General features: G+C 39.7%; 1 protein-coding gene across 1 annotated transcript in view; it reads left to right on the top strand.

Annotated features, from left to right (window-relative positions):
- Positions 1–25,397, top strand: part of ZDHHC17 (zinc finger DHHC-type containing 17) — a 111,589-nt gene that overhangs the window by 58,252 nt on the left and 27,940 nt on the right. Inside the window, exons 6-10 of the mRNA XM_006021117.3 lie at positions 1,661–1,725; positions 3,346–3,508; positions 12,469–12,594; positions 14,415–14,557; positions 20,562–20,662. Of these exons, the coding sequence (XP_006021179.2) occupies positions 1,661–1,725; positions 3,346–3,508; positions 12,469–12,594; positions 14,415–14,557; positions 20,562–20,662 (598 nt within the window). The remainder of the gene's footprint in view (positions 1–1,660; positions 1,726–3,345; positions 3,509–12,468; positions 12,595–14,414; positions 14,558–20,561; positions 20,663–25,397) is intronic.

Genomic DNA, 25,397 nt, shown 5'->3' with positions numbered 1-25,397 from the left:
ATGAACTACTTGAAGTATGTAGAAAATAGGAAAAAGGCAGCTGATAATCAAACATAGAAAAAGACTATAAGCACAATATTACCATCCATTTAGTGGTTGTTAGCAAACGCACACATACTGGTAAAGTTTAAAGTAATATTCTATGAACCTGACAGGTGTCACTTAATTTTCTGTGGTCTCATTCATTTCATTTCATCTACCTTAAATGTGATATCTGTAACATGGCAAGCAAGGTTCTTTGAGTAAATCTTTTATTAGACCAACTGAGTAGTTGGAAAGAAGTTCTTAGCAAGCTTTCAGGAGCAATCGCCCTTCTTCAGGCATAGGGAATCTCTGCTGCTCTGAGTCTCCAAGGAATGAGAGAAGCTAAAAGTGTGACAGGATGTCAGTGAGAATGTAAATAGGTAGAAATTAGGAAAACAGAAGGTCAAGCAGGGAAGGGAAGGGTGGGGGGAGAAAGGCAGGGGGGGAAAAAAAGCCAAAGGTGAGTAAGAAAGACTCTGCAGTGGTAGTAATTCAAGGTAGAAAAGAAGCTGTCTGTGAAAAAGGAAACAGCTGGAAGTTAGGAAGACAAAGGGCAGAAAAGGAGGGGAGGGGAGGAGGGAAAAAGGTGGGGGGAGGAAAAAAGTATAAGAAGCCAGGTCTGGCAGGTACCTGATTTATTTGTAATACAGTACTGTTTAGAATTAACATACTTACATTTTTTTTCTTTTTAAGGAATTGTTTTCCTGCCAATTTAAAACCATTTATTAACTAGCTTGCTATACTAGAATGCTGTTTTTCTTTTAGACTTGATCACTAATTTTACTATTAGATTGAACTGGTTCTGAACACTTACTAAAAACAGTACCCTGAATGAAAAAAAACAGAAGATAGATAATTTGGGGTAAGGATAGTCCTAAATTGTAGGAAGAGTTTTTATGCCAAGAACTGTAATGTAATGCTGAAGGAAATGAAAATATTGCTGTACTCTTGAATGGTAGTGGCACTGAGGCCCTTTAAATAAAGTTTATTTTTGTTGGAATTAAAAGGTTAGTCTTATTTAATAGTAAAGGCTCAAAACGAGGCAAATTTTTTTTTCTGTACTAGATTACAGGAATTATTTGAAAGAACTTGCTTTGTAAGTGAGAAACATTTGATATTTTGTGATCAGCCATTTTAAGGTGATGAATTATTCTTCTGCATGTATTGTTTCTTTAGTGTTTAGGGTGTTACTTTATTTATACTAGGTACAGGAAAAATATCTCTCTCCTCCCAATTGCAGCATTATACAACTTTGCTATATTTGGTTTTTCTTGAGATATCTTTTAGGGAGGAGTCAAGCAGCAGGAAAGTGTATAGATATTCATACTCCCCGGAGAAACTCTGCTGGAAGCAACCTCTCCCAGGCCTGATATGGGTTACTTTTCTTTTGGAACCACCATTTTTGTTCCAAGAGAAAATTTGTGAATACCTGTATGCTCATAGCTTCTGCTAGGAGAGCTGCCTTTCTCCTGCTAGAAATGTAGCTATGCCTGTACATTGCCTTAGTTTCTATATTAAAGATGATGCTGAACTAAAACGATCAAGAGCTGATCTATCATTGCAAATTCCATGCTTCTGAAGTATATTGGAATTTAAGCATTTTTACTTATCTCACTAATACTTTTCTTTTTATCAGGATGTAGATATGATGGATCAAAATGGAATGACACCCTTAATGTGGGCAGCTTACAGAACACATAGGTAACAAACTCATTGCAATACAGACTTGTTTCAAGCATTTTGCATTAGCTAGAGAGTATAAAATAGTTTTTGTTTTTACATGTATATCTTTTTAGGAACGTAATTTATTTTCCATAATGCCACCCAACTCCCTGCTATAACTCTCTTCATTTGTAATGTTTTCTGAAGAAGAGAGAACATTTGTTGTCTTACATTAGTGCTTTGTTTTTGTTTCCTCTGTAGGAGTGGCATGGAGGTGGTATAAGTTTGGTACCTGCTTTGCCATATGTCATATACATAATTGTCAGCATGATACTACATGTTTGCAATAATTTTGTTCATTTGCTGTGAAATGTGGGGAAATAAAATATGTATAAAATATGTTCTACATCTCTAAGCATAGGTGGCGGAAGGCGGGGGGCTAATGGGGCTTAGCCCCCACAAATGCGGGGCAGCAGTAGGGCCACAAGGTAGCCCATCTCAGGGCTTCTGGCAGCTGCATCAGGGTGGGGAGGGAGTGGGGCTGGGGCTAGAGGAGGGGCAGGTACTACACAGCCGTCGGGGCGAGGGACTGATCCACGAGCGGGTCGTCTGGGGGTTGTGGCTCCTGCTGCTGCACGCACCCCGGGAGGCATGGAGGGGCGTGTGCCCCTGGATCTGTGTGGGGCAGGGCAGGCTATTGCTGCAGGCTGGGGCTGGGGTCGGGATTGTGCCAGGCTCTTCCCGGAGATGACTGAGTGGGGTGGGGTGGCTGCGGGGGGCCCGGGCGCTCCATCTCTTGCAGCTGAGGCTGGCCCCGTTATGGCTCCCAGCTCCAGGCCCCTCCGGGCAGTTGTGGGACCAGGACCAGTGCAGGGAGGTGGCTGGGGCTAGGGGGCAGTGGATTTATGTGGGGTGCCAGTGTCAGACAATGACGCTGGGTGCGGGGGAAGGGATGGGTGCAGCAGGCCCTGGCCCCAATCCGAATCCTGGGCTCTGTTCCCTCCCAATCCCTGCCTGGTCCCAGCCCCCCTACTCCACAGCCCCCCCCCCCCCCCCCCCCCCAATTTTTTTCTCCCTCTCTCTGTGTCTGTAGGAAAAAGATATTAATAGATTGACTAACTTCAGGACTATGTTTGCTTTATCAATGGGAACAGAATCATGTCAGTGGTATTTATTACTCCTTCTTTCTCTAGAGCTGAGATGGTGATACAAAATCTTTAGGTTTAAGTCAGGGGTTTTCAACCTTTTTTAAGGAGGGTACCTCATCCGAACTGTAACACCTGGACAAGTGGGGGAGGGCAGCAGCTGGTTCCCTGACAGTGGGGGTTCCCTGACAGGGGCGTGGGGACAGTGTCCCCTGGTGGCCAGTCAGTGAGTGGGGGGGTACATGGGTGGCAGTGTGTGGCAGTGGCAGGAGAAGTGGGGATACTTAGGAAGCACACCACTGCCACTTGCCGTGTGGTAGTGCAAAGGAGCGCGCTTCCCAAGTACCCTTGCTTCTCTGTGCTTCTGCTGTGTACTGCCTGTGACCTTCCAAGTACCCCCAGGGGTACTCCTGGTTGACAACCCCTGGTTTAAGTAAATCGGACTCCTAGATCAATTTTGAATGCATGTGTCATTTAGTTCTATACATGTCTAATTTGGCTTTTGTTTTTCTAGTGTGGACCCAACTCGATTGCTGCTTACTTTTAATGTTTCCGTTAATCTTGGGGACAAATATCATAAAAACACAGCACTTCATTGGGCTGTGCTAGCAGGAAATACTACAGTGATTAGTCTTCTCCTAGAAGCAGGAGCTAATGTTGATGCCCAAAATATCAAGGTAAAAATGTACCTTAAATCTCTTGTAATTTTAATACAGAAATGACTGATATCATCTGTAGTAAGTCTTGATTTTTAGATTAGCTTTCTCAGTTTCTTTGTGACCATATATACCATCACAGGGCAGTTATCTAGTTTCCTTTAAATTTAGGTATCAGTTTTTCAGCAATCACGGACATAACCTTTAATTCTGCACACAGAACAAAATCCTTGTGTAAGTATATGTATCCATAGAAATGCGTAAGGAATTGTATTATGTACTCAGCTATTCAAATTTAGCTTTTTAATGGGAGTACATGCTTGTGGGTGCAAAATTGGAGACCATCACTGGAAATCTCATCTTGTATATAAATTTTTGGTTTAACCTCAATGTTGGTGTTCCATGTTGTTTGAGACAAGGACAGATGCTGCAGTATGACTTCACTCACTGGCAGTCAAAATGTTGTACCTCAAAGAATATTGGTAAAAGTAAAATGATGAGTATGTTCCCTGTTGTTAGTTTGCTAGGTGAAGGGTTTTGGATGGGAGTTTCAGGAGTTAAGGTTGAGAACTAGTTCAATAAAGACTTAGTTTAGAGCAGCCAGGGTGTTTCTTGAACGTACGCCTTAAGAGACCTTACAGTAGTGGAGAATTGGCACAGTGGAGCTTTGATCTCATCTCGTTTCTTTCCCTCCAACAAACTTTGTATACCAGGCTTGACATACAACTCTGCTATCTTATGCCTGCCTCTAGGGAGTTCATCTCCCCAAAAGGAATTGGTAACTATTTTCAGGCTAATCTATCCACTTTACTTTAGAAGCACTTTACCTCTGAGGCACAAAGGAGGTGGGCAGGTAGATGAACCCAGGATAATATTTTCAATTGTATTGTATATGATTTAGGCCAGTTAATCTGGTATTTCAGAATATTTGTCCTGTTATTCACACTGGTTCGGGGTTGTCTTGTGTCATCAACCACAGAGGCAATCCATTTATGGACCTTAAGGAATATAAGTGTGTGGGTATTCTTCAATACAAGACATGCATCCACTTTCGAAAACTACAGGAACAGCTAATGCACATTTTGAATACATATACATACACAAGTTTAATGCAAATTTACAATACTAAACATTCCATTTATGCCAGTCGTAAATCCTGATGGTCTTGAATGAGAGCTTATGTAGTCCGTGTATGGTGTTCCACCCTGTTTTGAAGCAATGCACTTATTTCTCACACTTGTTGACATGAATGTGCTGTAATGCTCTATGAGCCTGTGCTGTTAACCATGGAGGTGTTGTATTTTAGTTTCAACTTATGCAAGCTCGTACAAGGCTCTCTTCTGTGGCATCTCTTCAAACTATTAATCGTAAAATGATTGCGTCCTGTGAAATGAATATCTTATAACTTCATTCAAACATATTCCTTATCCTTGTATCTTGAATACTGCCAGAGTTACTTTCTGAGCTACATTTTGTAATTTTCTTTGACCCTTTAATAAATGTTCATACACTTCAGTCACATAAAGGGATATCCTCTTGTCTGGAACTAGGATGTTATGTCATCTTAACTCTTGACAGGCAGCAGCAGTCAGTCAGAAAAGAGGCTTTTGAACCTGCTGGATCATGGTATTTTCGCTCCCAAAACGCTTGTTCTGTAGTCCATGGTTTTCAAAGCCACGGGAACTACAAATTGATAGAGTAAAAAAATAACATAGGAAGTAGAAACATTACCTAAAATGTGAAAAAGCTTAATACATTACTTTGTAATAAAACAGCTGCATAGATGTTGTTTGTTAGAAAGAGTAAGTTAATTGTGAATCATGCAGAAACCAAATTTGCATGACTTGTTGCATTCTTTTTGCTAAATTGAAATGTGCTTATTGTAGACAGACTAGGAAGATTCTTACAACACAACTGTTCTCCAGGTTCTGACCAGAAAGTTCCTACTTCCCGTTGTTTAGTGAAATAATTGCGAGAGAGAGAATACAGTGGTCAGTTAGAAGTCATCTTCTATATAGGAGAGATCTGTAGCTTTGATTGAGCGATCTTTTAACACAAGATGGACAAGAAACTTTTTGTCTTAAGTAGTGTCTGATGGAACTAATCGGACATGTTTTTTGGAAACAAGCTCCAAAGTAGTACAACTAGCTATTGTGAAACTTATTTATTCCTAAACAGCTTTTAAATTTCATTGCAGGTATAAAACTTAAATTTGGGACTTGAGTTCCTATAAAACAAGGCAAGGTTATGTTCTGATTTCAGTGAAAAACTGAGGAGAAGCAGGGACAATCCTTTGCAAGTCTTTGTCCATTATGTAAAAGGGATTTTACAAGGAACAGCCACCAGTATATCTCCCTTTAGAACCTAGGAAATCTTAAAATGCTTAAAGTTCTTAAGGTAAGAAAATTAGGACCTTCCAAATTGCATAATTTATTATAGCACTACTTTTTCTGGGGAAGGCTAAAATTCCAAGGAGGCACAGTAGGTGTCAGGGAAGTTAAAATAAACTGTTCTATAAGTAGTTGTGTAGACTGTATTTGTGGCCTTAGGACTCACAGAAGTTTATCTTGAAACCAAATAATACTTGAGGAACTTCTTACCTAGTGTCTTCATGGAAGACAAGTGGAATCTGTTTACAAAACAATACCTACTGTGATTAAACTATTAGCATGTCCCTATCTCACGCATCTCTTCTGGATTTAATAGTGTTAGAGTTAGGGGGATTTTTTAAGAGCCTAACTTTGGTAGACAGATAGACTAACTTGCTCCTTCTGCTATCTTTTCTTCTGCAAGCTTTTTAGCTCTGAAAAAAACACAGTTTTATAAGGTGCTTTGCTAGAGAAGAATTATAGACGGTCTCTGTGGTTTTCTGTTATAAATATGCATGTCAAATGCCTTTGGCAATTCTGTATTCATAATAATGTCTCAGGTTTTACTTTTAATTTTCTCATTACCTTGTGGATGAAAATTAGGGTTCAGGGTTTATGAAATATTTGATAGTTGGAAAACTGCACCCAACTGTCAGAGGTTAATGTGGGAGATAAGGAGGGGAAGAATCCTCCCTCAGGGTCCAGCCAGGGGTAATACCTAGGTGGATTCCTCATGCTCAGCCCTGGGAAAGGGGTAGGATTTGGGCTGTTTTGAGGAAGGTGAGATGGTCTCTGTGCATTGGGTTCCCTTACCAGTAATTTTTTTTTCCCACCCATGTTGCTGTTAATATCTTTCCAAAGCAACAGTCACTCAACAAGGAAAGCTAAAAAGACCTAGTATTCCACCAGGGCCACAGTCACTGTCAGTGTTAAAGCTGGAATTAGACTGTGGAGTCTCTTGTTCTAAGTTCTGTGCCTAGGTTTCTACACTGTACTGCTCCTTAGGCTATTAAACTTTTTTTCCCCTATGGCTAAATGGCTGCTCTGAAGAGGAGCTGACTTAGCCTAGGCATTTGACTGGAAGGAAAGTTAATGGAATCTCCCATATGTCCCCTTTTTCCTATGATCTTAAAAGGTTTCCATTAATCTCCATGCATTGGACGAACTGTTCGCCCTCAGGATTTAAACCTTGGCCATTCTGTGATAGATTGATCCGTAACAAGGGTGGGCACAGGAGATGCTTCTGCCAAAGGAAGAGCCGCATATGAACAATGCAAATCCAGGCATGCGCAACTCAAGCTAGATCTAATAGAGCAGTCTGTGACGGTCATGTCAGACTCAAAGGTGGTGGTCCCTTGGGTGCTCCTTTCAGCCCGTGTCATGACCCAGGATCAAGCACTGGAAAGAGGGCAGCGTATGTGCTGGCAGAGCCAAAGTAGTAACTGCTTTCCACGTCGGTGTGAATGCCAAAGCACTGACAGTATTGTCATCACTGATTCTGAAACCTGAACCTAGATGCTTTGTGGTTTCAATCCAGAACCAGGACATGCCTTGTATAGGAAACCCATAATTTATAGTCCAGTATCTCAATACAGGCTCAGCAAGATAGGAATAGACTGGTTCCAGTTCCAAACCATATCATCCTCTAGTGGAGTTGTTTGGATCAGGAAATCCAGCTCTCTTTACTATAAATTGTGTATGACATTGAAATGGAATTTGTGGCTCTAGTAGTCTGACACACTACAAAAGCATTACATGTTTATGTATTTCATCCAAAATCTGTTTAATACAAAGTCTGAATGGATCTTGGAAATCATCTGGACCATTTACAAATGCAAGGAACCTAGCTCCGGAAGATGGAGGTAGGCACACCAGTGTCTTTGAAGCTGGAGTTACCAGGTTAGCCTGCATGGTCTTCAAGATACAGTAGTGCTAATACTGCTGACAGCTTATCTGCAATGCAGTCCATCAACAAGCAGATAGGCACTTTGGTCTGGAGGCTATCGAGCCCTGGATGTTGCAAACCTGGGGTAATATCAGTGTTCCTTGACCTCTAGGATGTCAGCATAATGTGATGGACTACCTGTTCACAGTCCATAGCCTGTTACAAATAGGTTTGTGAATGTCCATCATATAGCTGATGTTCCATCTGTTCTTACAATAGACTTCTTGCCATCAAATTACCAGAATTTTTGTGCCTGAGGGAACATGAGCCCAGGCTTATTATCAATTGTCCTCTTTTCTGGAATGGAATCTGCATTTACTTCATGCCTTTCTACAGATTCCTCTGCTTTTCTCGAGCAATTTCAAAATCAAGAAATAGTCATGAATGTAAATATGAAGCAATGAGAACAGAGGCTCAGTTGGCTGACAGGCCTGATGTAGTTGTCCATTCAGTAACTGATCCATTCCAAAGAGTGCCAGGACCTGATCTCTTAACATTGGGGTCAGAAATTCCATGCTCCAATCTGATGGCCTTGAGGTTAGCCAGTTAAGTGACACAAGTGGCTGATCTGTTCAACTGGAGGAGAGCCTCATACAGAGTAGAAAGGCATCCACCAGAAGGACTTCAGTCAAAATGGAACATTCATTTGGGGAGCTCAACAGGACCTTGACCAAATGCATGCTTCAGGTTCTTTGGCTCCCTGTTGCACGTATATAACTCCAGCGTTCTGTTCTGTTCAGTTGAATTAAGGTCCACCTAAGTAGTTGTCTTGACTGCCTGTACAGTCATTTTATTTCTTTCATCCAAGCTTATTGAAGTTTTCTCAGTGGCCTGTTGCCTCATAATTCACCAATTATTTTTTTTTCCTACTGTACTGGGACCTCATATTCTCTAGAAATTCATGGGTTTTCCCTTTAGGCCCTATTTACAATGCTTCTTACTTCAGCTAACTCTGAAGACCATTTTCCCTGTTGAAGACATCACTTTTTGGCCAGAAGTGTGTGAGCAGGATTCAAGCATTTACAGCTTATTTGTCCCTGCATGACACTTCATAGGGAAAGGTGGGGTTCAAACTTCACCTCAAATTCATCCCCAGCATAGTCAGAATTTCATTCAAACTTAAAACCTACTCTTTATCAAATGCCCCTCCAATAATTAGACTCTTGACATGGGAAATTTGTCTTTGGATTCTAGACATGGAAAATTATAAAACAAATTTTCCATGTCTAGAGTCTGATTATTGGAGGATCATCTTAAGTTCATCCTCCCCACTGCTGTAGCAAGGAAAGCAGCAGGGGGGCAGGTGGTAGAGGAATGGAGCAGCCTGATGCTTAAGCCCCTACCCCTTCACTCCCCACCATCTGTGGTGGCTTTGGCTTGGAGCACAGAGCACATGCTGGCTCTGGCCCTTGCCCTCGCCCATCCACACAGCAGTGGTTGTGACAGCAGTAGCTCTGTTGGGCCAGGTGGTGTCCCATGCCCCAGGGACAGAGTCTGCACAGGAGTGGAGAGAGTGCAGCAGCTCTGATCCCAACCCTGAGCCCAGATCAGAGCTTGAGCCACAACAGCTGTCTCACCCCTGCTTTGTACTTGAATAAAAAATGAGGGGGTTTCTCTCCTGCACCATGTTGAAGGGCAGGAAAGACAGGGGACCTAATCTTGGATTTGAGTAAATAAGGGATATGGCATCAAGTATTCCTTGATTCCTGTCGATGAAAATATCGGTCCTTTATTCCCAGGTTAGACTGAACTGTTTGCTATGAGATTTTCAGATTTTAGTGACGTTCACAATCAACTTGAGGCAATAGGTGCTGGTAAAGTATATTCTAGCAGCCTCTGAGCTTTGGCTCTGAATCAAGTTAGTTCCCTCACAAATTGTTGAAATAAGGCCTTGGATTCTTTTTCAACAGAAGGAATATCTTCCTTGATTTCATCAAATGGTCAAGAGGTAGTTGGTGGTGGTAGTAGTAACAGAAGTAGGTGTTTATATTTAGATGGCTGTGTACTGAGAGGACCAAATGTCTAGGGTAAACCTGAGAAATCCTATTAATATGAAGGCATATATCTATTAGGTAGAAGGCATGATTGATTTGCACCTTTGTAGACTAACTAAATCAGAGATGGATATAGCATAAGCTTTTGTGAGCTAGAGCCCACTTCATCAAATACAGGTATCTTAGGCAGCATCCTAGATTGAAAACCTCACAGGATTGGTTTTAAAGTGCCTGTGGTTCACAAATTAGTTGAGTTATTTCTAAAATAATTAAAATTGGGTCTGTGGTCACTTGAGTTTTTGAACAGTAAAATCAAGAAGACAAATAACAAGACATTGTTTTTTCTAGTAGTAAGATCAAATTGATTTCCTTTAAGGACCAGAAAGGAGATAGTTGCTGTGATTGCTGAGAGGAGAAACTAAATCCTGTGCAGTAATTTTGCTACACCTGATACATACTTATCTGATGTGATGACCCATACGTTTCCGGGCTGTCTCATAGATGAAGAGTTGACGTGGAACTATTTGAGGAGTTACAGTGTATTAGCAGAAATGTTATGGGTACTTTATAACAGCTTCCATGCACAAGGGAAGAATGACAGAAATTATACTGTCTAACCCTGACTTTCTAAAGTAAAAGTGTTCATCAAAAGAGAAATGAGCTCAGTGTATTAGAGAATCTTTGGCAAGCCTCTTGATGTACTTTCTTAGTTTTGTGATGTCTTTAAGGACTCAGCCATAAAGAATGTCCCCGCTAACATTGTACCCTATAATAACTACACATCAGATTAATTGTTCTAATCATTTAGCCTCTTGAAAACGCATCCTATTAGTTCTTGCTTTCTGGCAAAGATAAATAGTAACAGACCAAGTTTGAGATACCTGATTTATGGTATAAGTGAAATCTATTTAACAAATCAGTCATACCTCCATAGGAGTTCAGGTAATACACTAAAATGGCCAATTAGTCAAAAAAAATTTTTTTAAATTCCCTCAATCTTTTTATCTAGGCAGTCCCTAGGTGTCAGATGGCCCTCTAGTGGAAGGGATGCTGATCTGGACCCCAAGACAACAACAAGAATTACTTGGGAGAACAACTCCCAGAGGGAATTGCTTGTGCACAGGTAATCTTTATAGTCTGGATACATACATAAAATGCTATCAAAACCTTAGTATCTAGGGTTCTCCATAGATTAGTGGTAAAAAATGCCTATAGATTGGTGACTAAGTAGGGCATTTACTGTGGTTTGGCCTCAGACATTTCTGTAGAGGGTTGAGCTAACTTTCGGTATTTTAGCATTCTGAATAAAAGACTCTAAGGACAGGAATAACTTCTTTGTTTAAATGTTCTGATAGATTAGGCTGAGTCAGTTCCTCGTACAAAAGAAGAAGGACACTCCCCTTAATATCCAGAAGAATCCACCTCTGGGTTTCCATTATGTGCTACTTAATCCCTTATCTGAGATTCAGGACAAGATTTTCAGAGGCAGAAATCAGAGTTGGATGCTTAAATCCTGTTAACTTTCAGTCGGAGATAAGTGGCCAGCTCTTCTTTGTGCCTGTGTAAATCTCAGTCTCATACTTTTTGCCCTTTCTGGGTGATTTCAGTTTCTGGTACCTGTCTCATTTTTTTTTAGGCGGGGGCCGAACGGTGGAGGATTCAGCCATTTTTCAAGCCTCCATGAATGCTTTGTTTAGGAGGGGAATTAACTCCAATAGAAGAGAGGAGGAGCCAAATGCATAACTGGAGCTGGAGGTACCTGCAATTGGTTGTCTCTTGCCTCCTCTGTAATATCAGACCCCAATCACAAATTTTCACTTAGCTCTTTTGGGGTAGAAAAGAACTGTAAGTCTCTGTGGCTTGAAATCTATTAAGTGCCTTCTCTCTGTGTGTCTCTGATTCGCTTCTGAGAGTTATTAGGGGGAGAAAAAAGGGAAGGGGTGGGGGAAGGGAAGGAGACTATATAACAATGTTGTTATTGACTTGGGAGCCCTCCAGGGAAAATGAATCACAACCCAGATATACAAAGGTAGGATGAACTGGGTCTGAGCAATCAATAATCCTTTTCAGTTTTCCTCCTAGAACTTAAGTGGCTGAGGCAGATTTGGTAACATTAAATTATCTGAGAAGCCTTTCTCATAAAAGTATTTTATAGTGGTTTCTTCTTATGAGGCAGAAAAGTAACTGAGGAATGAGAATATGCAGTGGAATATTTCCATGATCCAGTGGGTCACAAATGCCAATCTTTGTTTGATTTCTGCTGCCTGTCAATAGTTAATGGGGAAACATGGTCCTCCATTTTTAGATTAGTAGACCGAATGTGCGAAACAAACAGATTTTATGTCAGTGAATCCCTAAGGCTGTAGTTGTTGCCATGGTGAGGCATAGGAAAAACTTAAAGATTGCTGATTAAGCATTATGTTTCCTACTTATGTGCAGTTAGAAGGGAACCGGAGAAAGAGACCAAAGGAACTAAAATGGTCTTTTTGTTATAAAAATAAGCATCAAGGTTATTAATACCATAATAATAATACCAGATTATTTTATTATTATTTGATGATTTTTCATTCAAATAATAATTTTAGGTTTGTAATTTTCTATTTTGAAAATAAACTGTTCGTAGTGCATTTTAGTTGTAAATTAGATTTTTCCCATTTTTTATACTCCTGACAGGGAGAATCACCACTTGATTTGGCAAAGCAGAGAAAAAATGTTTGGATGATCAACCACTTGCAGGAGGCAAGACAGGCAAAGGGGTATGATAATCCATCCTTTCTCAGAAAACTAAAGGCTGATAAGGTGAGAAGAAACATTTACTTTTTTTTTTTATATGTAAAATCTTATTTTCCTCCTTGGCAGCTTTGCATCCCTACTTTTATTAAATAGGTATTTCCATACTTAAGTAGTGAGTATGATATTAAAATTACACAAGTAGATATTAACAGGAGCTTTCTATTCCGGTATTTCTTCATCTTCTCTGTGGCTAGCACAGCCATAGCAATCTTTCCTGAAGGCCAGTGGTTTTCAAACTAGGGTACATGTACCCTCAGAAGTATGCGGGGCTTGGCCAAAGAATACATGCCTAAATTTTAATACTGGCAATGAAGCTCCTGTTTGGTCAGCACAGTTTAAGTAACAGTGTTGCTGCGTGTTGATGTTGGTGTCAACACTCTTCCTAAAGAATGAACATGCAGAGATGTGTTTAAAGGTAGGGGGTATGAGCAGCAATATTTTGCAGGCGCTAGGCAGTATAAACACATTACAAAAAGAGATGACTCCTTTTCCTGAAGAGTTTATAATCTAAGTATATGAATGGACTTCGCATGATGAATGTTAGGTTAAGTAATCTGTACTTTTTGTTGGCTATGTAGCCAACAACTGTTCAATTACTGTATATTATGCAATATTGTTGATTTGCTTGGCAATTTTCATTTAACCTGTGCTCTGAACTAACTTCATATTTACATTGTAATTGCCTTGTTGAAGTGCCTACCTTCCTTTGCTTATGTACTATATCTTCACCACTTGCTATGTAGTTCTTTTGCTGTTGTTATGTGTTTGTTTGGATTTTTTTTTTTAACCCTGGTTTCTCATTTCTTATCTCCTTCATAGATGTTAAGCTCTGATCCTTTTTGTATTCTGCTCCCAACAGGTGTCATGCCTATAGTATGTAATGTGGCTGGCACCTTTTAGGGGATTGAATATGTGACTTTGTTTCATGCTCTTTCTCTGAGATGTTATAAAATTTATTTACTTAACTTTACTCATTTAACAGCATGGAATTTCAATGCCTTGCGTCCACAAAATCAGGGTGAACTCAGTTTTATTTAAAATTGAAGCTACTGGTACACAGAGAATACAATCTATTTTTTTAGATAATGGTGACATCTTCTCAATCCACAGACCTTATTATGTCAGCTCAGCTCACTGACAAAATTTATTAGTAGTGCAGAGAAAATGCAGTATGAGCTTTAGCATAGCTCGGTAGTACCTGCATGGGCACAAGGAGATGACATGCAAGGCAGGCAGAGCATAACTTGATTTTTATATCCCAGAGTGAGTTTGCAGCTCTGGAAAGGATGAAATAGAACCTTTCACTTCTTAACGCAGCACTTTTGATATAGAAGTCTTTCAGGCACACAATAAATATGGATCCTTATGATATTTTTGGTAGTTATTACAACATTTTAACACCTTTTACTCTTTCAATTTAATCCTTACGTATGTATCAGTACAGCATGCAGTCTACCATGTTTAATATAAATTACTTTCTTAATTCTAAAACTTTCCAACCTAATTCCATTATAACCTTTTTGTACATGTTTGTGTGTAATTTAAAGCTGAATAAGTAAACTTTGTAACTTAATTTTATTCATGAACATAATTTGGCTTATTATTTGTACCAGATGAAAAATCAAGGAAACAGGGAGCAAATGGTTAGACATAATATGAAAGTATTAAGAAGAAAATAGAAGAAAAACAACTTTTTCTCCCATTACTGTGGCATGGTCTTTAAAGATTTGAATGAGTTTTATCATAACTTGGTTATGTAGCAGTTTACTACAAGAACTGTCTTTAAAACATGTAAATTGCTTACTGGAATATTTGTTTCTGTTCAGGAATTTCGTCAGAAGGTGATGCTAGGAACTCCTTTCCTAGTTATTTGGCTCATTGGGTTTATTGCAGACCTAGACATTGATTCTTGGCTCATTAAAGGGCTAATGTATGGTGGCGTATGGGCGGTGGTACAATTCCTTTCAAAGTAAGTGTTTTACCAGAAATTTTTTTCAATTTACTATGAAAAAATTTGTGTCCTGTTGATTTAATTAATGAGTCGTATTCATTTTCTTTGTCTGGTCTTTATGCATCTTTTGAATATGCAGTATTGTCTGAAGTCATTTGTATTTTTATCATCATATCTCAGAAAAAGAACTTCTGTAATTCAGTGCTGTCATGTCACATCTCAGAAATTTAGCCTTTGTTTTAATTTTAGTGGAAGGGCACTAAGTTAATAGAAGCTAGCAGCAGAGAAGACATGTTCAGTCTCTAGAGAATGCCCTGCAGAATCAGTGGCATAACCTCTGAAGAGAGCAGTCAACAGAAAGTTGTTAGAGGTAGGAAAAGCAGGGTAGAATTGAAAATACAGTAATTAAAAAAAAAACAACAAAAAAACAGTGCCAAGTATATACATATAAAAACAACTCCCAAAGAGTTTGGCAGGCAGAGTAAACCAATACAAAGTGGCAGCTTTGGCTAAACTTTACCTGAAACTTTTGCTACTATAAAACAAAATCCTTGTAAATTGTGTGTGTTTGTCATTCAGTCATTAAAAGCCATACATTATGCTCTTAAGAGTAGTTTAACCCTATATTCTCCATGATTTCCAAGATCCTATGATGTCTACGGACAGTTTTTCTTGTAAACTTAAGTACTGTATATTTGAGCTGAAGTATTTGAGTATTTCTTCAGTTGTGAACTTGGTTCTTCCTGATATTGTTTCCTGGGGCCAGTTGTCTTCTCCGGTCTCTCTTCAGGAAAGATTCAAGCAATGTGCAACTTTCCATTGGTTTCTTTTTAATTTCCAAAGATGCAGCAAGCTCAGATGCTTTCTGTCTTCAAGATGGGATGAAAGTATCATATTTGAGCTTGAATCCTGTCTAATTGACCCCTAATTTCTGAATTGCAGAGATACTTCACAAGAAGTCCTAGTGCATCCTCAGAAAATCAAGAACTTTTGCCAAAACAAATCTGTATTAAATATTGTTGTTGATTACACTTTACAGTGCAAACATTAAATATAATGTTTGAGGTCTACCAGTGTTATAAGCAGGACTTCAATTTCAGTCCCAATTGCTCAAGACTCCATTCCCTGCTAACTTTGTTACATTATTAACTTTATTATATTATAACATTAAATATTGGGAGAGCGTTGCTCTATGTTACGCTAAAATGCATGAAGTAATTGCTTTGTATTGATGGCCAGACCAAAGAAAATTAGGTTTTTTTCTTACCAATATACTTGTTTATGCTGTATGTATGATAGGGTTGATATATTCATTTAGTTGCCTCTGAAGCATTCTCTCCAGTGCTCTTAGGACCAGTGTTTTACTTTGACTAGGGACAGAAATAACACATTAACTGGAATAAGTAATTGGAAACCAGTTCAGATCTGTAATGCAACAGAAGTTCATTTGACATTAAAACACTTTCAAAATGGCTGGAACCAGTTTAAGATAAATCTGGATGGATGTAGTATCAGACTTAACTGATTTAGGTTAAATTGGTTTATTGAACTTCTGTTCCAGATCTTAGTGCCGAACTGTCCTCTTTGTCATACGAAGACCTCCTTCTTCCTTTCTTATTGCTATAGTTATAGCCCATGAACCTGAAGATACAAAATACATAGCTGATGCCCTCTAAAATGTAATTCACATGTAAAATATTTGTATTTCTATGCCCATTTCCAGTTTCAAATCTCATCAGTGTTGTAATATATTTAGACTGATATTCTACCTCTGTTCTTGTGATGACTTGCCAGCTATGTATTTGTTTGTCGTTACTAAAAGGTATTTGCAAACTAATCCTTTGATTAACAAAAAAACCCACCATATATATTTTAGCTCTCTCTGGTTCAAGAGAAAAATGGCTTCTCACAAATCTGGGAGAGTGAATTTACATTAGTTCTATTTTATTTATTTTCTATCTAGAGCTGGTGCTCATTTTGGCAGTTTTATAATCTTCATTCACATGACTTACCTGTATAGGAGGTCATACTCCATACTAATCTCACAGATGGGGAATATGCAAAGACCGTTTAAAGGAGAAAGGAAAAAATACTTGCGTGCAGCTGGTTTTTGAGATGTTGCCTGCCTTATCAACCTTGCCCACTTCTTTGGAGTCTCAGTCCAGGAATTCCAGTTAGAAAAGTATCTGTATGGTCATTGGAAACGATTCCTCCTTTGTCCTTTCTCAGTATTTCAGGAGGGAGGGGCAGATGGTAGCAACGGACACTGTTCTCTAAGAGGTACCGTTTTCACCAATGGGAACATGCACAGAGGTAACGTTCTCCAAGGACAACAGTTACATGGGAGTAATCTGTCACTTAAATAAATATATATATATATATATTTAATTTTACACAATGACATAACACAAACTGAAAAGAAAAGCTTGATGGTTCATGAATAACAGTTGACTGAAAGAGAAATGCAACTGGCTCAGAAATGTAGTAATGTTTTCTTCTCTCCTATTTTGAGCAGATGGATGTGTAAGAGAGTTCTCTATTAGGCCTTACTAATGGGCATGAGTAGGCTGACAGAAGATTTGGTTTTAAAGTGGTGATAGTAGAACAGATCGTGAGATTATTCTTACCAAAAAACAGACAAACGAGTGAGATTGAGTCTGTGGGATGAGCTAAAGGATATGTGGATCAGTTTATATTAATAAATTATGATTTGAATAAAAGTTCAATATATAATGTATCAAATTCTTGTTCCTGCTGGTATAATTCTAAATGGTTTTAATAGTAAAAAGAAGAATGTATTTGTTGTGTAATGTTAACTCTGTTAAGTTGCTTTACAGACACTTAAATGATGTGGGTTTGAGGCAAATAATGTAGTAGTAATAGAGAGAAATCCTTTATTTGCATTTGGGTTAAATAGAGGCTGATAAACCAGTTTTATCTCAATATCATTGAATGGTTAACAAATGGCAAAAGAAATTTCTCTGTGTAAATTTTAAAATTGGAGTCCTTCATTGATGCCCTGAATAATAATATGACTTTTTGGTCCAATTAAAATGTTTGTAACTGCATTTTAAAAACAAGCTTTCAGATTATTTTTTTAATAAGCCTTTTAAGGCAGTTGAGAAAATATGTAGCTGTTTTGCATTATACCGTTTAGATAATTTGTAGGAGGCACAATGTGTTTAAATGTATTTAGCAACCTTATATTTCCTATGAAAAAGTTGTTTTTACTTTTCACAGTTGCATTAAGTCTCTTAATCGGTGCCTTTTTTGGTCATTAAAGGGTTCCTTGGTGAGGTAGCAGTCTTTCTGTGCTAGAATTCTGCTAACAGCACTCAGTTTCAAGTTGGAAACATTAAAACGGTTTATAAAATAATTATGAAGCACCTGTGTGCTGACGCACTTGGAGCCCTCTGCTAAGGCACCCACTGGGGCGCAGTGTGCCTGGAGGTGGGGATGCCTCAGGTGCCATAGTGGAGCCCCTGCGCCAAGGCACATAGAGATAGGGGAGCAGCCAGCCCAGGGCTCCTGCTCTTCTGTCTTGAGGCACATGGTGTCTGAGCCAGCTTGGGTCACAGGGGCTCTGCAGCATGTGGAGACGGGGGAGCATGCTGCTTCCCAGCTGGTTGAGGCACGGGGTCTGCCTGCCAGCTAGCCCTGCATTGAGGCACTTTGTGCCCCAGCCAGCCCCCACTGCAGCACATGGAACAGTGGGACAATAGGTCCCATTGCAAAGCACACGGGCAGGGGTGTGCACTGTGGCACAAAGTAGTGGCACATATCTGTGACCAGGGAGGACAAGCCTCTAATACACAGGAAAGAGGAGAAAAGAAAGGAGGACAACCTCAAAGGTAGTGCAAGGGAGGAGAAGAAAGGATGATGTAAATTGCAATGAATATTCCATTAACATGTGGTGGCAGGTAGATAGTGAGTTTACGTTCTTCAGTTGCTAAAAGTTATGGGGAGTCACTTGAATGGTCCATGTCCTAGTGACTGACCTATTCTGTCACAGGTAACTTCAGGCTTTTTCATAGATGTGCTTAGCTATGAAAGATGCAGGAACTCGGAGAGCTCATGAGATGGCATTTGTTCAAACACAATATGTAACTTTCTTCTTGACTGACTTGGACTAGCTTCCCATCACAGAAATAAGTGAATTATATCAGATGGAAAGTTAACCATTCCTGTTCTGGGATTGTCTTCATTAAGCATCTCTCTGTCCGCAGCAGTAGCAAGAGATATAAGGCTATAGACACGTGATGCAAATGCACAGACTAAGCAAAATGAGGCTTTCTTATTTAACTGTTTTAATATAATGTGTTATATATATTTCTTAAGTACTTCCTGACATTACAGTCTCTCGTGTAGATGTAATTCATAACTCTTGCCCATGCTGCGGTAGGCATTTACTTTAAACTGTGTTGAAATAAGCAGCCATGTGAATACTGCTGAGTTAGCACTTTAGCCGTGATTTCTAACTGCTGTCAGAATGTGGCTTTATACTAAACATTTGTCAAGGCTTCCCCATTTCATTTGCCACTGTGGAATTGTATATTGTCAGTGTCATATGAAATATTATACTGTAATCCAAATATAGAATCATAGAATAAATATTGAGTCACTAATTAAGGCAATATGACATTTGGGTGAACAACTTCAAAACAAATCAGAGTATTGTTGGTATATGGAAGATTGTAGGCTATTTACTTTCATATTGAGACTATGACAGCAAAAAGTAAAGGACCAGATTGCTCTTTTTCAGGAATCCTGGTTTTCTCTGTTTAGAAATCACAACTTCTCTGATAACTCCTGCAAATTCTCTGATTAAAACCCCCCAAATCTGCATTTTTCCATGATTAAAATGAAGCACCACTCTCTATATAGGTGTCAGTTGAACACAATGTTTTACTAATATATTTTCACCTTTAAAGCAATTTGGAAGCCTATCAGTGCCTCAATCACTATAATAAAATACATTCTAAATACCTATAAATTTTAGTGTTTGACTTTCAGTGTTTTATCATGGAAAATCAGAGCTCCCCCTGCCCGCTTCACTCACCAGGATGCAGGTTCAGGTGCGGCTGTTCCCTCCTGTCTCTTCTTCCCCCCCCTCCTCTCCCTCCCCCACCCCCAACTGCTTTGTGGTGCTGAGCAGCCCTGATATGCCGGTTGCCCCTCACTGCCAAGTCGCACCCCTCAGCCCTGCTGGTGCCTCTCACTCCCCACCCACAGCCACCTGCCCTGCCATGCATTCTAGCCCTGGGCCCCGAGCCCCATCACTGCCTGCTGGGCTGGGCAGCAGCCCCAGCCCTGCCCAACTCCCTCCATGCAGAAGTTGGTCTCCTGGTGTACCTGTGCAGATGCAGATGGCACCCCCTGCCTGACTGCCCTCCTTCCACTGCCCCCAGCCCCTTGCAGGCTGGAACTCTGTCAGCCTGCGAGGGGAAAGCCACCATTTCCCACGTTTTTCTCCTTTAAAGGAGAAAATCCAGGTTTTTCTCCTCAAAATGAGAACATCTGGGTTTTTCCATTGCGAATGAAAAAAAAACCCAGATTCCTGCTTATTTTACATAATTTTTACCTTAATCTTACAAACTTCTATCAATATAGAAAGAAAACAAGGACTAATCTTTTATTAGTCAAAGTTGGCCATGCAGGTTTATTTTCAGCCCAGTAATTAATACTTTTTTTTAGAATAGGTTAAAAATTGATTGCATTGGCCATGGAATACTATCATGTATGTGTTCACATTTAAATTAAAAAGCCACATCACTCACATTTTCTGTCATAGTTACTCCTTTTATTCAACTAAGAAGTGGCATTAACTGTGTCATTTATCTGTGTTCTTCAGTATATTTTATGAAATAGGAGTCCTCTCCTATGGGCTCAGGGAGCAATGGTTTTACAAAGAATATATGAAGATGTAGTCATAATTTGTGTTCTAAGAAAGGTGGCTTTTATGAGCACCAGTGCAGATTAATTTTTATATACTACTCTGGTCATAATTTCTTTTGTCTTACAGATCATTCTTTGATCACTCCATGCATAGTGCACTGCCTCTTGGAATATACTTGGCAACCAAATTCTGGATGTATGTGACATGGTTTCTCTGGTTTTGGAACGATATCCTTTTTTCGTATGTTCAGTAGTACAAATATATCATTTTAGTGATTGTACTTGACATCATTGCTGAGATATAGTTACAATTTCAAAATTAAAGGGTGAATCATGCTTTAAAAATGGCCAACTTTTTTTTTAAATGCTTAATTGTTAGCATGGAGTTTCTTATAATAGTAATAAGAAATCCTAATATTTCTATATATATTGCTGCTTTGTGCCCACAGCCTTAGAGTTGCCTACCCAAACATTTTTCTGTATTTTCTTTAGGAGAAGTCTCAATAGCCATTTAGATTCATGCCACGGCTGTATGTTGCCAGAAAGATTAGAAAGAGCCTGTACTTTTTAAAATTTAAAGTAGAATGTATGCTTTTCCTAGGATAAATAGGTAACTTCATATCCATAAAATTATATAGAAAAAAGAATAGATTCTGGTGTCAGATTTAATGGAAGTACAGCTGTGACTAGTTATTCCTGAAGAGTTTGCAAATTCTATTTCATGAGAGATAAAAAATTATAATATGTATATTTGTATAGAAGTGTTATCTATAAGGTGCACAATATATGTATTACATTTAGAAAGTAAATGCTTTATACGTTTAAACTAAATACTATATAAAAACAATTAGAATTGCTGATCTTAAGTATCATCATATCTTTCACAAGTTTGCCATTGGGCAAAAAAATTATATCTGTCTAAGCATAAACTTAGCATTTCTACAAAGAAATTGAGTAATATTTTATAAAGAAAATCAGCACACTGCATTAAATATATAAGATTAACTTTTTTAACTACTTCCTTTGTTATCACAAATTTATGAATCTTAACAAAAAAACACTTATTTCAGCAAATTCAGTTACATTTTTATGTAATTCTTCTAGCTATATGGATTTTTATGTGGATTTAGCATTTGCAAGAGAGATCAGGTTGACAGCTGGGGCAACCTGGGACAGCAACAGTAAATCCTTCTGTGGCAGGACACCTTTGGTGCCTGCCACTTCAAGGTTTGAGGGCAGCCTGCAGGTGTGGGCTAGCCCTAATGAGGCAGTCACATGACTGCAGGAGACACCTGGGATAGGTGGAGAGGGCTGAGCTGCCTCCATTTTAGATCCAGGCTCTACAGACTGGGGCAGCAGTTTGCTGCTGGCAGCCGAAGGAACAACACCTGGCTGAGCTGCTGCTCCGAACATCCTTGGACATAAGGGCAGGAGCTATGGGGATAGCAGGAGGCTCCTGGTCCTGGGTATGACAGAAAACTGCACCCTGCTGGGGAAGTTGTGGCAGGAGAGACTGGGCGGACTGCCCTACTTAGACAGGTGGGTGGGCCGACGTGAGACCCGGCCCCGAGTATGCCCCCTATCACACCTTCCTTTGTCATCCTGCCTATGCGTACCCAACATATACCTGGTAGCACTTCACCGTTCAGGGTTGAAAATATACTTTGGATTCCATTTCCATTCTGTGTTGTGCTTCTCTGACATTGACATCGTTCTAGGCACTGTGATGATGGCCTTTGTAATATGCTGTCACCAAGTCCACAGTAGTTTGGGATGATGTAATCTATCTATTTCAGGTAGGAAATGTTTGGCCCACTACGTCTGTTTCTTATCTGTAGCTATTTAGAAGAGAATAGCACTCATGCATTTTATTACAGTCTCCAGAACTAGCATGTTCTTCTGGACTTCAGGGGAAGTGACTGTTTTATCTTCAGTGTTTTTCTTTTTTATAATGGAAGTATTAATACAGCATTAACTCATGGCCCAGAAGCACAGCTACTTATCAAAAGGATTTTTCAAGCAACACTTCCTGAATTCGGCATCCTGTTGTTTGTCAAAGTAGTGAAGTAGCAAGGTAGACCCATTCAAAGATCCAGGAGGGTACAAAACAGGATGCTATGGGACTGGAGCTGCTGGCAGCATTGGGTGGTGTGACCAAACTCTCCTCTGGATCCTCCCCTGGGTGAAATGGTGGGATAAGGTGCACAAATCTAGTGTCTGGTCAATAAATCCAGAAAAACACCTTAAAACAGAGGCTTCTGTTTGTTACTTTTGTACCAAGTGAGTTTAGCAAAGCATTGGAAAAGCTAGGTTTCTTAAACATTTACAATAAGCTAAGATATTTCAAATGTATTCCTTTATTCTTTTTATTTTGAAGATTTTATTTTGGATTTTCTTTAGTTGTTCACTTGAAAATCTTGGCTTAGTAACTACTCATAATATTTTTTGGCCAGTAAAAATAATAAATATAGCAATCAGATCATTAAGATGTTCTCAAACTAAGTTTTTAAAAATCAGTGAAATACTGTAATCTTTGACAGTGAAAGGTAAGTGCCTGTAAATTTGCCACAGCTCAACAAAGCGTGCGTGTGTGTGTATTTTTTCATTATACTTGCATACTTTCGCTTTGGCTAGTCTATAAGTCATAAATCTGCCTTCTAAAATGATTTATGACAAGCTTATTTTAAAAACTTGGTCCTGTAAGCTATCTTGTTGGTAGTTGATCTTATAAAATTGGAAGCTCTTGTAATAACATTCCAGACTCATTCTACTTCTAGCACATTGTCCTTTAGCAGGTATGTAACTTCTTTTTTCAATAAAGCTATATTTCTATAGCTTAAGCCAGAGAATTTTGTTTAGAGTAAGAATTTTTGTATTTTTACAGCTTTACTTGATTACAGTAAGTACAATGGAGTACAACAGAATACTTTCTTATTCTCACTAGTGTTGGTAAAAGAATATTTGATGAAGTTCCTCCTCCTGGCAGTTTTTACTGATTCTGGCAATATATTTAGCCCAGAAATAAAGATATTTCCAAAAGGTCTCCTGTAAAAAGATGTGTTAAGCATCAAGAGTTGTCTTATTTGAACTTTCAGTCTAATATTGTAAGAAAAAAAAAATGTTTCATACCTGTACTGCCTACTTAAATTTAAAAGGTTATTACTGCAAGTGTAACTTAAATTCAAAGAACCCCAGCACTTTTTATATTGATTGCACCTGTTTATACAGATAAATATTTAACATGGTCAATTTGATGTCCAGGTAAGGTAATGACATTTTCTTCTTTTCATATTAAGGAAAGTCAGAGGATGAACACTGGTCCTCATGAAGAAATACATAAAAACTTTCAGTGTTTTGTTTAGTTGTTTTTGCATTTTAGCATGCTTACATGGAAAGTGGGACAGCTTATATAAATCTATAGGGTTTTATAGAGCAGATGTGAAATATTGAGTTTAAAAAATCAGACATTACACAAATTAGACTATAGAAATTCCAAATATTATCATAGGTCAGCGATGCTCAGCCTCTGGCTCATGGAGGCTGGATCCTGTGGAGTCTCCATGAGTCAAGAAATTTGGCAGTGCAGGAGGGGTTGGAGTGTTAATTGCTTGCAGAGCTGAGCTGAGCTTCTGTAGTCCAATTCCAGCTGGCTGGTCAGAAGTCCTAGAGCAGAGTCTGGTGGGGATGTGAAGCAGAATGGTGTGCTAGAGACCCTGCTTCAGTCCACGCACCTTGCTCCCACCAAGCAGCAATGGTGCCTGCCTGCCCGCCTGCCTGGCCTGGTGCACTGTGCCACTCCACATCCCCACTGGACTGTACTCGGATTTTTGACCAATCAGTTGGGACTGGTTTACAGAAGCCAGGACTGTTCTGGTTTGCCTGGGATGTATGGTCACCCTATCCCTGTCAATCTGCTGCTCTGTTTTCTGCTCTCTGCCCTATCTGTAACTGTGCTGCCTGTCACTTCCAGTCTGCCTCATGCCACGCACAGCACCTGCCCATGCCACTTGTGCAGGGTTGCCAACTGTCCATAAATTTAGGGGCAGCCTGTAAAATAGAGGGAAAAAAATGACAGCCCACTTAATTAAAAAAAAGCCCAAAACAACCCTGTAGCTGTACATAAACAAGCTAAGCAACGGTGAGCTTGATGGACTACAGAAGTACTACAGGGAGTACAGCACCCTGCAGGAAGCTCCTGTCGGCCTTCTGGCTTGGGGGATCCTGTGTAGCCCCCTCCTCCATGTCCAGTCATGTGCAGTTGCTGTTGTGTGCCTGTTGCTGTTCCCTGCCTCAAACAGCTGCTTGCCTCAAAAGGACAGAGTGGGGCCAGTGCTGCCAGGACAGAGCTGTGGGCCATGAGGGAAAAGAGGCAGTGGGTGAGGGTCCATGCCAGATCAGGGGGAATGGGGCCAATGGAGGTAAGTTTTGGGGGGTGGGAGGACTGGGCTGTGAGTGCAAAACTATGAAGGGAACAGTTGGGGTTGTCAGTGTGGGGATGAGTATGGGCCCCATGTGAGGGTGGAGGCAGTGCAGTGATTAAAACTATTGTTGTGGTCAAGCAGGGTTGCCAACCCAAGGTGGCTTGTTTGTTTGTTTTTTTGCTTACAACCTGTACAGCTTTTACTGACAGCCAAACTTTTTTACTATTGTTGGTGTTAAATACATAAATTTGAATCCCACCTGTATCACTGCCATGCAGGGCCTGGCATAAGGGTTACATTTACATTATATAAAACAAGTCAGTAAAAGCTTGTGTCTGTAAAAAGTTTGCAGATCTTTCTAATATAATAAAGGGCTTAGTCTGTCTGTTTGTCCATAACACTCTTGGAGCACTCAGATTGGTTACTGAAACAAGCAGTCAGAGCGCTCCAAGAGTGTTACAGACAGGAGACAGTGGCCCTGCTCCCTGGAGGCAGCAGCATGGGGTGCTGGGGGAGGGGGACAGAGGGGATGGCAGGGGCAA

This window comes from Alligator sinensis, unplaced genomic scaffold, assembly GCF_000455745.1.
Source record: "Alligator sinensis unplaced genomic scaffold, ASM45574v1 scaffold465_1, whole genome shotgun sequence".
Lineage (NCBI taxonomy): Eukaryota > Metazoa > Chordata > Crocodylia > Alligatoridae > Alligator > Alligator sinensis.
Note: the sequence above shows the minus strand (reverse complement) of the source record. Positions and strands in the feature narration are given on the sequence as shown.